The sequence below is a fragment of the Nomia melanderi genome, chromosome 2, assembly GCF_051020985.1.
Source record: "Nomia melanderi isolate GNS246 chromosome 2, iyNomMela1, whole genome shotgun sequence".
NCBI lineage: Eukaryota > Metazoa > Arthropoda > Insecta > Hymenoptera > Halictidae > Nomia > Nomia melanderi.
The window spans coordinates 9,251,981-9,265,838 of NC_135000.1; the positions used below are offsets into that span (position 1 = coordinate 9,251,981).

Genomic DNA, 13,858 nt, shown 5'->3' on the forward strand with positions numbered 1-13,858 from the left:
GGCCTCATCGATAATATCGCTATTAATTCTTTGCCCTGTCAGGTTGCCAGGCTCACTTCTGTCCAGAGTCCTAGAATCGGGTGTTGGAACCAGCGGCTCGTATAGGACTGTGCAACTGCAGCAGCCGCAATTTCTATTCGGTGTTACCGATAACGTTTAACCCTTTGCGGACGGCGAGATGAAATTTTCATGTTTGGAACGCTAAGTCACAAAGGGGTGATTTAATTACTCGAATAGCAAGAAGTCAGTAGCTTCCTTTTTTCAATTATCTAAGCAAGTATAATGTAGCTTCATCTGGTAAACGTTTCCTGTACTTCAAGGGATCTTCGTCCGCAAAGGGTTAATATAATGAGTGCTTTCTTGAATTCTTTCTTTATACTTGTACAATATACAGCAATGAACCTTTTGCACTCGAAAATTCTTCAATTGATATTCAGTACTCTCCAGTTAGATGTAGACGAGAAAATTAATTTATCAAGAAATTAATTAGAATATGTCCAGTATCGATGCAGTATGCAGAGGTCAATGGTGAATACCAAAGTTCATAATTTTGCTGACATTTCGAGATGAAATGTTCATATTTGGAAGTCTAAGTCCTAAACAAATGATTTAATTAATGGAATCGCAAGAGACTAGCACGTAGTTTCCTATGTTTCTATTGTTCAAGTAATTGTTACATAACTGAATTTATATAATTTATTGATTAAGCGATTGATAGATAATTTAGCTTCGTCTGAAGGTTTTATACATTTCTAAAAACCTTCCACAAAGGGTTAAATCACGTCTAGAGTGTAAAGGGTTAATGTCACTAGCCATCCCCAGTGTATGAAAGACACAAACATTCTAGAACAAGTCTACAAATTTTCTATAGAACATTACCGCACTAATTCCATCTACGAGCCGCCGATTAGAACATTAACGAGGCGCGAGAGATCGTTCGCGACCCCTGTAAATCGAGGGGAAACCTTCGATTCGTTTATCCTTCCACTTCGTCCTTTACCAGAAGGTGTAACGGATGAAATAAATAAGAACGGCACAATTGTATCTCGCGCTCGTTCAACCGGTATCTCGAGGGTGGTCGGTCGGCTCGCGTCAAAGGGGAACGCCGACGACGTTTGACGAACATCTTCTCCCCGTTACGCGTTGTCTATTTACGCAATCGTTTCGCAACTCGCCTGTGCTCGTGCTCTTTGTCCTCGCGTCAAAAGCGGGACACTCGTCGTCGTCGGTTCCTCTGCAATTAGAGGCGAGACTCTCTCTCCGCGGAGTTTCGCGGCCGAAAAGAAAAGAACAAGTAGGAGTAAAAGTAGAAGTAAAAAGGGTACGCGGAAAAAGAAGAGAGAGAAAGGGACCTAGAGAAGAGGGTAATAAATCTCTCGAACGTCGGGCGCATACTCACCAACAGGAGTCTCCTCGCTCCAGAAGGAGTCATCTAAGGTGTAGTCGGCTTCTGCAACCAAAACAGGAAACCGGTGATTCGACGATCGTATCCGAAGGACCGCGATCATTCGTTCCGCGCGTGCGATTTTCGTGCGAACCAGTTTCGGGGACGGGCCCGGGGGGGAGAGGAACGGATTCCGCTCGTTCCATCCCCCGACGTCGCAGAATTTCCCGAGTTTCGCCGGAAAATTCCTACGGGAGGCACTCGTCGTCGTTTCGCCGCGAAACCAACTTCCGCGCCCCGAGGAATCTCGGATGGGTTACCTGGGAATTCCGCGACGGCCCGTCAACTTCCCCCGGGGAACTTCTCGGGGGCCGCGTTATCGTTCAGCCCTCACACTCTCACGCTCGCCTCGAATTTTTTCATCGTCAGCGACGACGACACGATTCATCCCCCCCGTTTTGATTGTTTTATTTCTGAGATACTTTCACTTTTGCCCTTGGAACACAGTGCTGCGACTAACCGGAAGTCCTTTGCGCAACCCCTTGCTCTACGTCGTGTCGGACTCGTGGAGATTATAGTGTTTGAACTCTTTGCGCTACGAAGGCTCCTCTGAGTCACCGAATGATTTGACACAGCGAAACTGTGAACTTTGATGTTTAACACGTTAAGCGCCACGAAAATCTTAAGCGTTTTCCCATAGAGTTTGTCTTTTGTAGCAAAGAAAGATAGGAATAATTGTGAATTGTTTGGCGTTGCAACGTTTGCGTCACACTATTATCAACTTAGTTGCTTTATTAAACATTTTTATTTCACATCGGTTGTCTCGTGTGTTACGATTGTTTTTTAGTCGTTCAGAAGCGTCAGTCACCAGTGACTGACATGGCGCTTAACGTGTTAATATTAACACGTTGAATGCCATACGATTTCATGGCACAAAATACTTGAAATGGAAAGAATAAAATATTGAATCATTCGATTGAATTGCATTGTTATTATTACAGGTTCATCCAGCTGAATGTCGCCACATTAGTCAGCATTATTTATAATATAGAAATGTTTTCAAATAATCATGGTTTAATCGAGTGAACTATAGTAATTCGATTTGGATGGGGGTCACCGGTGACCCTCATGGCATCCAACGTGTTAACCCTCTATAGGCCCATGTAACTTTGAAGTCACGTATCAATATGTGGCATCTTCTTGATTTATTTCATTTCGCGCTTAAAGTGGCGAATAAAATTAAGTAATCGGTTGACTTAAACTTTTATGCGCTCAGGTGTGAAAGTTTAACGTCATTGTGACTTGAAAGTTATCAAATATATTCGTTTAATGGAATTATTGGAACTATTGAATACATTGTTAATTCATATTTATATGTGGATATTTATTAATTTTGTACTGCATAGATTTTGTTATAATCATGAACATAAATGAGGTCCATAGAGGGTTAAACTTTGTATAACGCATCAATGTACGAGATATTGAAAGAAAATGGTTCTCTTCCTCAGTGCATGTGAGATTTGTTAATTCAATCTGAGAATCGTCTGTATCTCATTAGAAAATATTGAATATTTCCGGTGAAGAACTTCTGGAGTGCAAAGGGTTAAATATAGCTGTTGCTTCATAAGTCCGAATTGAAGATTATTTTTCTATTGATCGTAACGCTTCTGAGTAAACGTAGAATAAGTGTAGTTTCTTTTTATGAATTGTGGACGATAATATATCACTGTTGAAAGTTGGGAGGGAAATCATAGGTCAAGGGGTTAAGTGTATAGGAGGTTCTGGTATGGGTTCCTTTGTAAATGTTATTTAAGGAGTGTTCCAGTTGATTTTGATTGATGCCGTTGCTCGAGTATGTATTAACTGTTTCTTGAATCTATCATTTTCAGGATCTGAATAAACGGATATCAAGTTTTCTGGTGGCAAGGCGCTGTATGGTACAGAGGAACATTAACACTTAAACTACCAGGTAAATGATTCATTCTAATGTCTTCTCTCTGCAATTATCACTGGAACGAGCACTTGAACCGCCTTATTAAGATTTCAGTTGGCTCATATTTCAGTTTAGGTACTAAATCAACTTCTTTAACCCATTCACTGCTAGTGATGAATATACTCGTAGCAAAAGATTGCCAGTTTGGTACAATCTTGATTTTATTTGAAATGTATGGTAATATAAAGCAAAATAAATTGAAAGTACAAATGAAATCACATATTTTATGCTAACAGTGAATGGGTTACTACAAGATTTATCATTGTTATAAAGGAATAAGGAATATTGTATAAAATACCTAAAATTCTCATGGCAGAGAACGTGTTAATAATTTCTTAAAAATGTATCTACCTTTGCAGTAATTCTAGAAGAAATTAGGACAAGATGATTCTCTAAGGAACCATAGAAATTAATTCAGCAATACATAAATCTATCAACTGACCTAGAAGACAGAAGCAGTCTTAGGATTTCTACAGAGGAATTTCAACGAGTCAACAACTTGGTAATTTTAGCGTTAACCCTTAGCACTCCAGATGGTTTCATAACGTGTCAGCGACTCCTACCAATTTTGATGGTAGTCCTACTGAAAATTAACACCGTTATAACATTTCTTAGACCTTCAATTCCCTTCTCAGTACAAACTTTGTATATCTGGAAGGTCTAATAATCTTAAGGTAGTCTTCTTAAAATTCATTAAAATGTTTAATATTACAACTGATGCAATATTGGAGCCTAGAGAGTTCAAAGGGTTAACAAATAAGAACTTGAACGATCCACGGCGTTGAACCGTCGCGGAACGATTAGATTCGCGTTCGTTATCCCGGATCGCCGGTCGTACGGGAGGAACGCACGATAACTCGGCGATTATTTATTAAAGAGGGTCGGACAAAACCGGTTGGGGGGTCGGATAGGCAGTAATTTCGAGCGCGCGCCGATTACCCCCGGCGGAATTTGTCCGCCCGTGAAAAAAGAGGCTCTCTCCCCTACGGGGCCTCCTCTCTCACCCTTATAGAAACAGCCGGGCGTCATTGACTATCATCCATTCGAGGCCCTCATCGCCTCCGGCTTGTTTTTCGTATACTACCGTACCTCGAGAACTAGGCCACTGGAAAACCAAGTTCTTTTTACCCGCGGCTCGTCCATTTTATGAATTTTATGAAACCCTCGCCGCCGCCCCCCCCCCTCGTGGACAGATGGTTTGTACGGAGATGAAAAAGTTTCGCGGGCTTCAATGAAACTTCGGAGGAAACTTGTTCCCTCGCTATCGCCCCGCCCACCCCCGTTGCATCGAAGGGCCAGCCTCGCCATGGATTCGATTCCAGAGATACTTTCGGTGAGTCCACCGTTCGCGGCTACTTTACTCTTTGAGTGGGTTGCGTCTTGTTCTAGTGAACACCCTGTGTAATCGTAAGAACTGTTGGAAATAATCGTGATGTGAATAGTAATGGTAATAATAATAGAATGATATATCTATTGAGTGTGTTATATTGCACTGAACACCTTATATGATAGTAACTGTTATTCTATTATTATTGCTATTTAGTAGTACTATTGTTATTCATATCATGATTACTTCTAGTATCTATTGAGTGTGTTATATCACATTCCACTGAGCACCCTATATAATAGTAGTAACTGTTAGAAATAATCGTGATGTGAATAGTAATAATAATAATAATAGAATAATTATATATTCATTATATATTCCTATATATTCACAGTAACTATTATTCTATTATTATTACTATTTATTACTACTACTGCTATCCATATCATAATCATTTCTATTACCCATTGAGCATGTTACCACCATGCCAAAAACCACTCAAACAACCTACATTTAAATTCTCTTACAATCTCCATAGAATTTCCCATCTATTCCTACATTCTCCAATTAACAGCTCCAATTCCTCTTAAGAAAACCCCATCAAACTTGCTCACTCCATTATCCATCCAATTACCTAACCACACAGTTACCATAGGAAAACACCGTCGGTATAGTTACCGATGTTTACATTTTACACCGCTCCAGGGTTAACTTATTACCCCGAACACGACATCTACAACAATTCGAGGTTCGAGATTATTTGAACTTCAAGTCGTAACGGCGACTCGTTTCCGTCAACCGACAGTATCGTCGCATCGTCAGGCATAAATAGATCTCCACGAAGGATAACGAAGACGGTGAGTAAGTCTGTTAACACGTTAAGCGCCATGTCAGTCACTGGTGACTGACGCTTCCGAATGACTAGAAGACAACCGATGTTGAATGAAGATGTTTAATAACCTAACAAAGTTGATAATAGCGCACTGCAAGGATTGTAACGTCAAATAATTAATAATTGTTCCTGCTTTTCTTTGCTACAACAGAAAAACTCCAGGGGAAAACGCTTAAGATTTTCGTGGCGCTTAACGTGTTAACGATTTCGCGGGCGTTCGACGAGTTGGCGAGGCCCGAATGCGGCGAGCGATCGTGTTCCTCCGCGGCGGAAAATCGACGAACCGTGACGGTCACTGATTGCCGGGTGCGATGGGACGTGACGGTTCACAGGAATAGTCCGCGATGCCGGTTCCAATCCTGCCGAGATTTAGGTCGGCGGACCTCGCGTCCTCGGCGAAGGATATTGCCCTCCTTCCGAGGTTTTTCAAAGAAACCGGATCCTCCGGGGCGAGCGACTTTGATCAGACTCCGGATGGTTTTCCCCGCGACGTATACCGCGTCGGGGGCTGTTTGTATTACTGATTGGGCCGCCGCACTCTCGTGTAACGCTCGTGTTCTTTCATGTACAGGATGTCGCCGAGCGGAATTGAAGGTATCGATGGCGACGCCAGCGACGTGCTGCCGTCTGTGGACAGGACTCGGAAATCTGACTAGATGGAGATTGGTTGTTGTTCGATGGTAAGCAGTCCTTGCTGTGACATGATTTTCATTTGAAATATTAACCCTTTGCACTCGGGAGGTGACTCTCAGTCGCTATTCGATTTGGCACAGGAAAATTACGTAGTGTAATATTTAATGTTTAGTTTCGTGTGATGCATTCATATGTGAAATATTAAAATAAAACAGCCTCTTTCTTCAATTTATGTATTATGTATCTTTGGTAGAAAACTCTTGGAGTGCAAAGGGTTAACCCTTTGCGGACGAAGATTCTCTGAAATATACGAAGCCCTCGATAGATGAAGCTAAATTATATGACAGTTGGTTGAACAATAGAAAAATAGGAAACTACCTGCTAATCTATTTGTTTACGACTTAGACTTCCAAATATGAACATTTCATCTCGTCGAAATGTCGACACTCGTCCGCAAAGGGTTAACACGTGGCGCACTGGTAACGAGAAATCTCGTTTTTAATGAAGACACTTAGCTATGCAACTTTGCTAATTACATTTAAAGAAATATTCAATTTGATTCGAATTGATTATCTATTTGAAATATATTACATAATATATCTGAGTTTTTCTGTGTATGATGATGTGAATTGATCTCACTGAAAATTGCCAGTCACAAATTAGTTTTCCGAAAATTAACTGGTACGCAGTGTTTTACCACTTACACCCTTGCCAAAGATAAATAGGATTAATTATTAATTGAAATATTAAGTTATATTCTTATCTATTATTCATACTTTTTAGGTTATCGAGTATTCCTTCGACTGCAAGTGGAAATATACAGCAATGGTCAGACGTGTATGGCAACTTCAAGCTGACTGATGTACTGATCGTCACTTATATGAATTTAAACTGAGGAGCACACTTTTGACATCTACCAAGCCTGCAAACATTATGTTTTGCCACTTAGTTTAAAGTAAGTAGAAGAACTATAAAAATATTCATGATATGTATGTTTCTCCATTTCTTAATTAAATACTAATACCATATCTCATGTTTTGCCTGGTTCAAAGTAAATAAAAGAACCATAGAAACATGATATGCATGTTTCTCTATTTCTTAATTAAATACTAATAACATATCCCATGTTTTGCCTGGTTCAAAGTAAATAGAAGAAACATGTAAACATGATATGCATGTTTTTTTATTTTTTAATGAAATAGTAATAATATATCCCATATTTTGCCTGATTCAAAGTAAGTGAAAGAACCATGCAAGCATGATATGCATGTTTCTCTATTTTTTAATGAAATAGTAATAACATATCCCATATTTTGTCTGATTCAAAGTAAATAAAAGAAACATACAAACATGATATGCATGTTTTTCTATTTTTTAATGAAATAGTAATAACATATCCCATATTTTGCTTGATTCAAAGTAAATGGAAGAACCATGCAAACATTCATGATACACATATCTTTCTATTTCCCGATTAAATACTAATAACAAATATCTTACATTTCTCTCGTTTCAAAGTAACCAGAAGAAACACGAAAACCTGCGTCCATTGAATTTCCAGTTTACCAGTGGAGCGTTTATCCAGTCTTAATCCCCGATCGAACATTCGCCGCGATGGCGGTGGTTCCACGCGTCGCCTGTTAACTCGATAATTAATTTCAGCGGCAGTTACTTAAACGTCCCCGGAACTGTTTCGAATTGGTTCGAATGTTGTCTCAGGTCGCGGTGTAACAGCGTCGCGGCCCGTAACGCTCGCGCGATGAAAGTAAAGGTTTCGGGAACTCGTGTAATTTGTCGAGTAAACTGTCGACGGCTGACACTGCCGGCGACGCCGTCGACGACGATGGTGACGACGGCGGTTGCGACGGAGTTAATGGGAACGGGGTGGCCGAGATTTACGGAAGTGAATTCGGTTTGCGGCCTCGGTTCGAACGAGTCGCTGCTGGATAGACGCCGGGTTGTTAACGCGGCAAAAATTTAATTAGTTTTTATCGATTCGAACGAACCGTGGCTTGTTTCCGGTCGCGAGTGGCCCAGGGAATCGGTAAACCGTGCACGCTCTCCGAGCATTACGCTGCACCGATTTAGAATGTTTATAGATATTTGTTTCCCGAACACTCGATCGTTGATCCACTCTGTTTTCCTATTTTTCAGAAAGCTCGAGGATGCAGCTCGAGTAGAAGCGACGGTTACTGGAATCGCTCGCGATTAACTCACCGGAAGACGGAGGAGCTTCGCGACCGAGGAACTCTCGTTTTCCCTGTGCCCCGGGCCTTTTCAACAATTTCCCGCCACTTTCCCTGCCTTCGTCTCTAGTATGACTAAGCTGTGTATGGTTTCAACGTTTCGAAACTCTCACCGATATTTGGAACCATCGAGGGACAGTGTTCTCGCGATTAGGAGCTGAAATCTGGACTGCAACTGGGTCCTTTGCAAGAACAGACAGCATCCAAGTGATCTACGATGCCTCCAGGTTAGTATTGTATAGTATTCTTACAATTAGTAGCTAATAGCTAGGATCCTTTGAAAGAACAGGACATCATCTAACTGATCCACAAACTTAGTCCTGGTTAGCATTGTATAGTATTCTCAAGATTGGCAGCTGAAAATCTGCTGCCAAGTTTGCAAGAACAGACAGCATCCAATTGATCCTCAAACTTATGCCTCCTGGTTAGCATTGTATAGTATTCTTACAATTAGTAGTTAAAAATTGGAATTACAGTCGGGTCCTTTGGAAGAACAGGACATCATCTAACTGATCCTCAAACTTAGCCTCCTGGTTAACATTCTATAGTATTCTCTAATAACTAAAAATCAGGACTATTTGTGAATCAACTAGATGCTGCCCTCTGTTCTTTCAGTTCCGATCTTCAGCTACTAACACTAGATTTACAGAACACGTTAATTAGACGCACATTGAATTTTACAATCATTTAGTAAATGTTTCTGATTAGCCTCCGAAAATCAGGACTGCAACCGTACTAGCGAGAACACTGTACGACGCTAGCCCAGAGGCATAAGTTTCTGGATCAATTGGACGCTGTCCTCTGTTCTTGCAAAGGCAGGCGTCCTCTCGCATAAGGGAACGCGACAACGATGCCTGGCTACTCGAAGTGGCTCCGTAATTAGTGGGATCACCCTTTGACCGGGAATGAAAAGTGGGAATCACCGAGTCCGCTCGCGAGCGTTAATTGCGTCCGTTCCCTGTCACCGTTGGCATCCGGGTTGCGGAAGACTGGCCCCGGGATCAAACATGGGGCTAACAATAGCCGCGTCGCGTCCACCCTGCACGACTCGCGGCGTTTTCATTCCCGATCGATCGAAACCTCGATCGGATGCACAGAGGGAATCGCTCTGGTATCTGTTTTTTATCTTCTTACCTTTGTGTCTAATTTTCATCCCTTATTTCTATATCCATCTAACCTCTGTCTCTATCTTGTAGCTCTGGTGTCTATCTACATTTTGTTTATTTATTCAAGAACCAACGATTCTCTTTTCCCAGCTTCCCAATTGAACGATCTATCTTCAAAGTATTTCTTTTAATAAGATCCTTTTTTATTAAAAACATTTACTATACAATTTTTAATTTACGGATCAGACAGGAAATCACTGTGTTTTATATTTTATTAGCTTTATGTCTAAGTTTCATCCGTTATTTCTATATCCATCTAATCTCCGTCTCTATCTTGTAGCTCTGGTATCTATGTACGTTTTGTTTATTCAGTTACCAACGATTCTCTTTTTCCCAGCTTTCCAATTGAACGGCCGGGACGTTGCTCGCGACTTCAGGAACGACCAGCGGGAAGTTCCCGACCCTAAAATCCGGTGAAACACGCAGATCCCGTGACTGTGGACCGCGCTTACGAGCTGCTCCGTATTTCTACCCCTTTGTTATCCTAGCCTCATCCTGCCGCGGCTTAAAGCGGCTTAACCGACGTCTCTGTTTCTCCGTCGGACGATTTTAATTCGTTGCAAAAACTGGGGGAGAAAGGCGGCCGAAACTCTTGCGTTGGGAAGACGCGCCAGGTACGTCGAGATGTTTTTGTTACAAAATTGCTGATGACATGTTATAAACAGTATAGTCGCATTGGTTATACTAGATTGTTCTGAAATGATACAGAATTATTAACCCTTTGCGAGGAGTTTTTGAAATAGTGAGGAAGTTAAGTGGATCAAATTCCTAAATGCTGGAGACAGAGAAAACTAATCACTCTCTTATCATTTGAACGCATCAATTGTTTATTCACAACATGAAAATAATACTCTTACGTTTCCTGTATACAATCTGTTAACATAAATGCTATGTGGGTCACCGGTGACCCCCAACCAAATCGAACTACTATAGTTCATCAATTAAACCATGATTATTTGAAAACATTCCTATATTATAAATAATGATACCAATCGCGGTGGCATTTAGATAGATCAACGTGCAACAATAATTATGCAATTCAAATGAATGATTTAACATTATATTCTTTCCATTTTGTATGTGTTGTGTGTGTTGAATGTCGACATTTCGACGAGATGAAATTTTCATATTTGGAAGTCTAAGTCGTAAACAAATGATTTAATTAATGGAATCGCAAGAGATTAGCACATAGTTTCCTATTTTTCTATTGTTCAAGTAATTGTTATATAAATTAGCTTCATCTGTTGAGGGCTTTGTAGATTTCAGAGAATCTTCGTCCGCAAAGGGTTAATAAAGAAAATTAGGCATCCAAAATAGGTAAAAACAAAGTTCCTCGCGCAGAATTCTCAAATCTGTGCTGGCAGTTACTTCGCCAATAGAGAGCCACTCCTAGTCAGAGTGAATTTTGTAAGTATATAAGCATCCGTTAAACTTTTAACGGATCTACTAGGCTGCCTCGCTGCGACGAGTGCACTGGTAGATCCCAGACGAAATGCCTCATTCGCACTCTGCCAAACTTTTCTTAGTTCATCCTTTTTCAGTGCGTTCCACGGTCGCCTCGAATCTCTAAATTAAATCGGAGCGCAAGAGGCTACAAACCAGTGGTAACCATCACGGAGAAAAATAAGTGGGTGTCATAGAATGTCATGGAATCGAACGAGAAAAGCCGAACTCACACCTTTCCCCATTTTTATTCCAGGCACGGGCTATTTCGCGTCTCTGTTTCCTTCCTCTCGGCATTGTTACCGATCGCGGCTGCTTACGCGAGCATTTCCGGCGAGTTCTTTGGGCGAAGGCGATGTCTAGCACCGGAAAACCTGCAGGGTGCCGTACACGTCGATGCAACGACACGGGTATTAACAACACTTTGACTGGAGAGTGAACATTCGGCAAAATTCCTATGCGGAGGAAACAGTTTTCTTAACGCTAGATTTACGGATATTTAGTGTTCGTTGTATCTTAGGAAGATGGATATTTGTTTAGATTTTGGAAATATAAATAAACGATTAGAATGTATATTTGCGTAACTGTCAGTCAAAATTGACTCTGACATTTTGAATGTTTATAGAATTCAATGAGTCAACTTGACTCGTTCCGTGAATCTAGTGTTAATAAACTAGAAGCTAACATTGTAATGTTTAAGTTTCTGTAAAATAGTGTCACATGGTAGGTGAAGTGTTAAAGGATTCCTGAATGTACTGGTACGAAGTCTGTGTCAGTGTTTCCCAAGATAGCAGGTGAGTGAATTGAATTTCGTTTGATCTTCCGGTACAGGAAGACGGAAATAACCAGAAAACTAAATCAAAATATTTCGGTTCCCCAGTGCTAAATGCGTCGCATTGATTTTGTAAATCTGAACTTCCTCTGAGACGGGAGACAACTGCCGACAACCAATGCTAAAAGGTCCAATTTAAATCGTCAACCGCCCTCGTCCCTCGCTGCGTCTCAAAAACCAAAGTCTCCTCTAAAGCCCCGCGGCTCGCATTCCCTTCTTGGGAACTAGGACGAAAGGAGCGCATTCCTGTCTGTCGAGAATGAAATCCAAGCCTCGTCGAGCGGTTCGCGTGTCAAAGTCCTCGATCGAGTTCGTAAGCCTTCTAATTGATCTCCATTCTACGGGAATATCGTGCCACTGTATTGTTCAAAGAATATCCCCGCGTTCTCCGCGATAATTACGAAAATATATTCATCGCTCTCGTCTTTTTCCAGAGCTCGCGGAACCGTGAATGGAATCCCATTAGGAACGGAGCATCGAGGACACGTTCGTTCAGCGATCGGCGATCCGGTTCCGCGCGAGAACGCCGCTGGACGAGGATCGGCGGGGTTACGTCCGTGACGGAGATAGATAAATAGATAAGTAGATGGACGCGGAGGAGGATGGGGCGACGGATAACTAGGCCGAGAGGGAACCGAGAGGAAACCGAGAGGAAACCGAGAGGGAACCGAGAGGGAGCCGAGAGGGAGAAAGACATGGGAAGACAGACTTTCGTAGAGGGTGGAGTTAGAGGGTCGAAGGAAAGAAAACGGGGTAAGAGCGAGGAGCGGAGACCGCCGAGAGACGGACGAAGACGCGCCGAGCGAGGTTCAGCGCGAGTGGGAGTAAAGAGAAGCGGACCCAAAGAGGGAGGAGTTGAAACGTTTGCGAGGAAGACGGAGGCCGTGGGAGCTGTGGGTGGCAGTGCGAGCGAGACGGCGCGGGGGCGGGGGCGAGCGGGACGCGGATCCCGGAGCGTTCGGTACCATTGCATATCCCGCACATCTCGCAGGTGCAGGGCGTGGTGCCTTGTCGGCAATATCGATTACAAACCCGGGCGGTTGCGCATTCACGTCGACACGTGGACGTGGACCGGCAACCAGACTAAATTTGTGTTGCCCTATATTTTAGGTTCCTGCACTCATCTGCCTCTCAAAGATTGATTGCTTTTCTCTCTAGCGGCCGGGAGCCAGCCGGTCCCGTTGCCTATCCTCTCTCGTCCTACAACGGGCCGCCACACGCGCACGAAATTTCTGCTCTCCCCGGCGCCGCGGCGTGTCCAAGGGATCCGTGCCCCACCCATTCCTACGCGACTACACCCCCCCTCCGTTTCACCTTCTCCCGGCCTCTCCACCGTCGTCTGGACTCTCTCCCGACGAGGATCAGGTTTTCCGGTCGCGGAACGGTGTTTCTTTCAGTCCATCCCCGATGGAGAAATTTCGGTTCACCCCCCTCCCCGATTTCAACCGGGTGGCTAGAGCTTGCGGTATCCTGGCGGATCCTTTGACGGTCCAGCGTTCGCAGTCTCTGACCTTCAACCCCCTACCGCCAGGCCCGACGCGTCGTTCTCCGCGTAAACGGGCTTAACGGTTTTCTTCGCCCTCCTTCCGCCTCTGCTCCGCTGCCGCCACCCCCCCCCCGGCCCCGAAGAACAACTCCAGAAACAGGACGTCGACTCCACCGGTTAGAGCCAGCAGACCGTGGGGTCTCTCCCTCTTCACCCCCTTTTTTTCTTTCATTCTTCCTTTCCGCTACCCTCCGCCCGCTCGCAATCCAGCACCCCCGGCGCCCCCGGTGCCCCGCGCCCCTTTGCCGCTCCGCGTCCGAGTCGATACTCGACCCAACATTTTTATCGCCACTCGGTTCTTCTGGATACCGCTTGAATTTACTCGCCGGCCCGGATCTTCGGATCCTTTAGCCCTCTTTCGAGAGTCCGTGAACCGAGGGACGAGTGCCACTCGTT

At 43.2% G+C, this 13,858-nt stretch overlaps 1 protein-coding gene across 2 annotated transcripts in view; it reads right to left on the minus strand.

Moving 5' to 3' along the window:
* The window catches only part of LOC116425764 (mind-meld), a 72,258-nt gene that overhangs the window by 25,505 nt on the left and 32,895 nt on the right, over window positions 1-13,858 (minus strand). For both annotated transcript variants that reach the window (XM_076374440.1, XM_076374439.1), the window contains exon 2: window positions 1,400-1,450. In XM_076374440.1, the coding sequence (XP_076230555.1) occupies window positions 1,400-1,450 (51 nt within the window). The remainder of the gene's footprint in view (window positions 1-1,399; window positions 1,451-13,858) is intronic.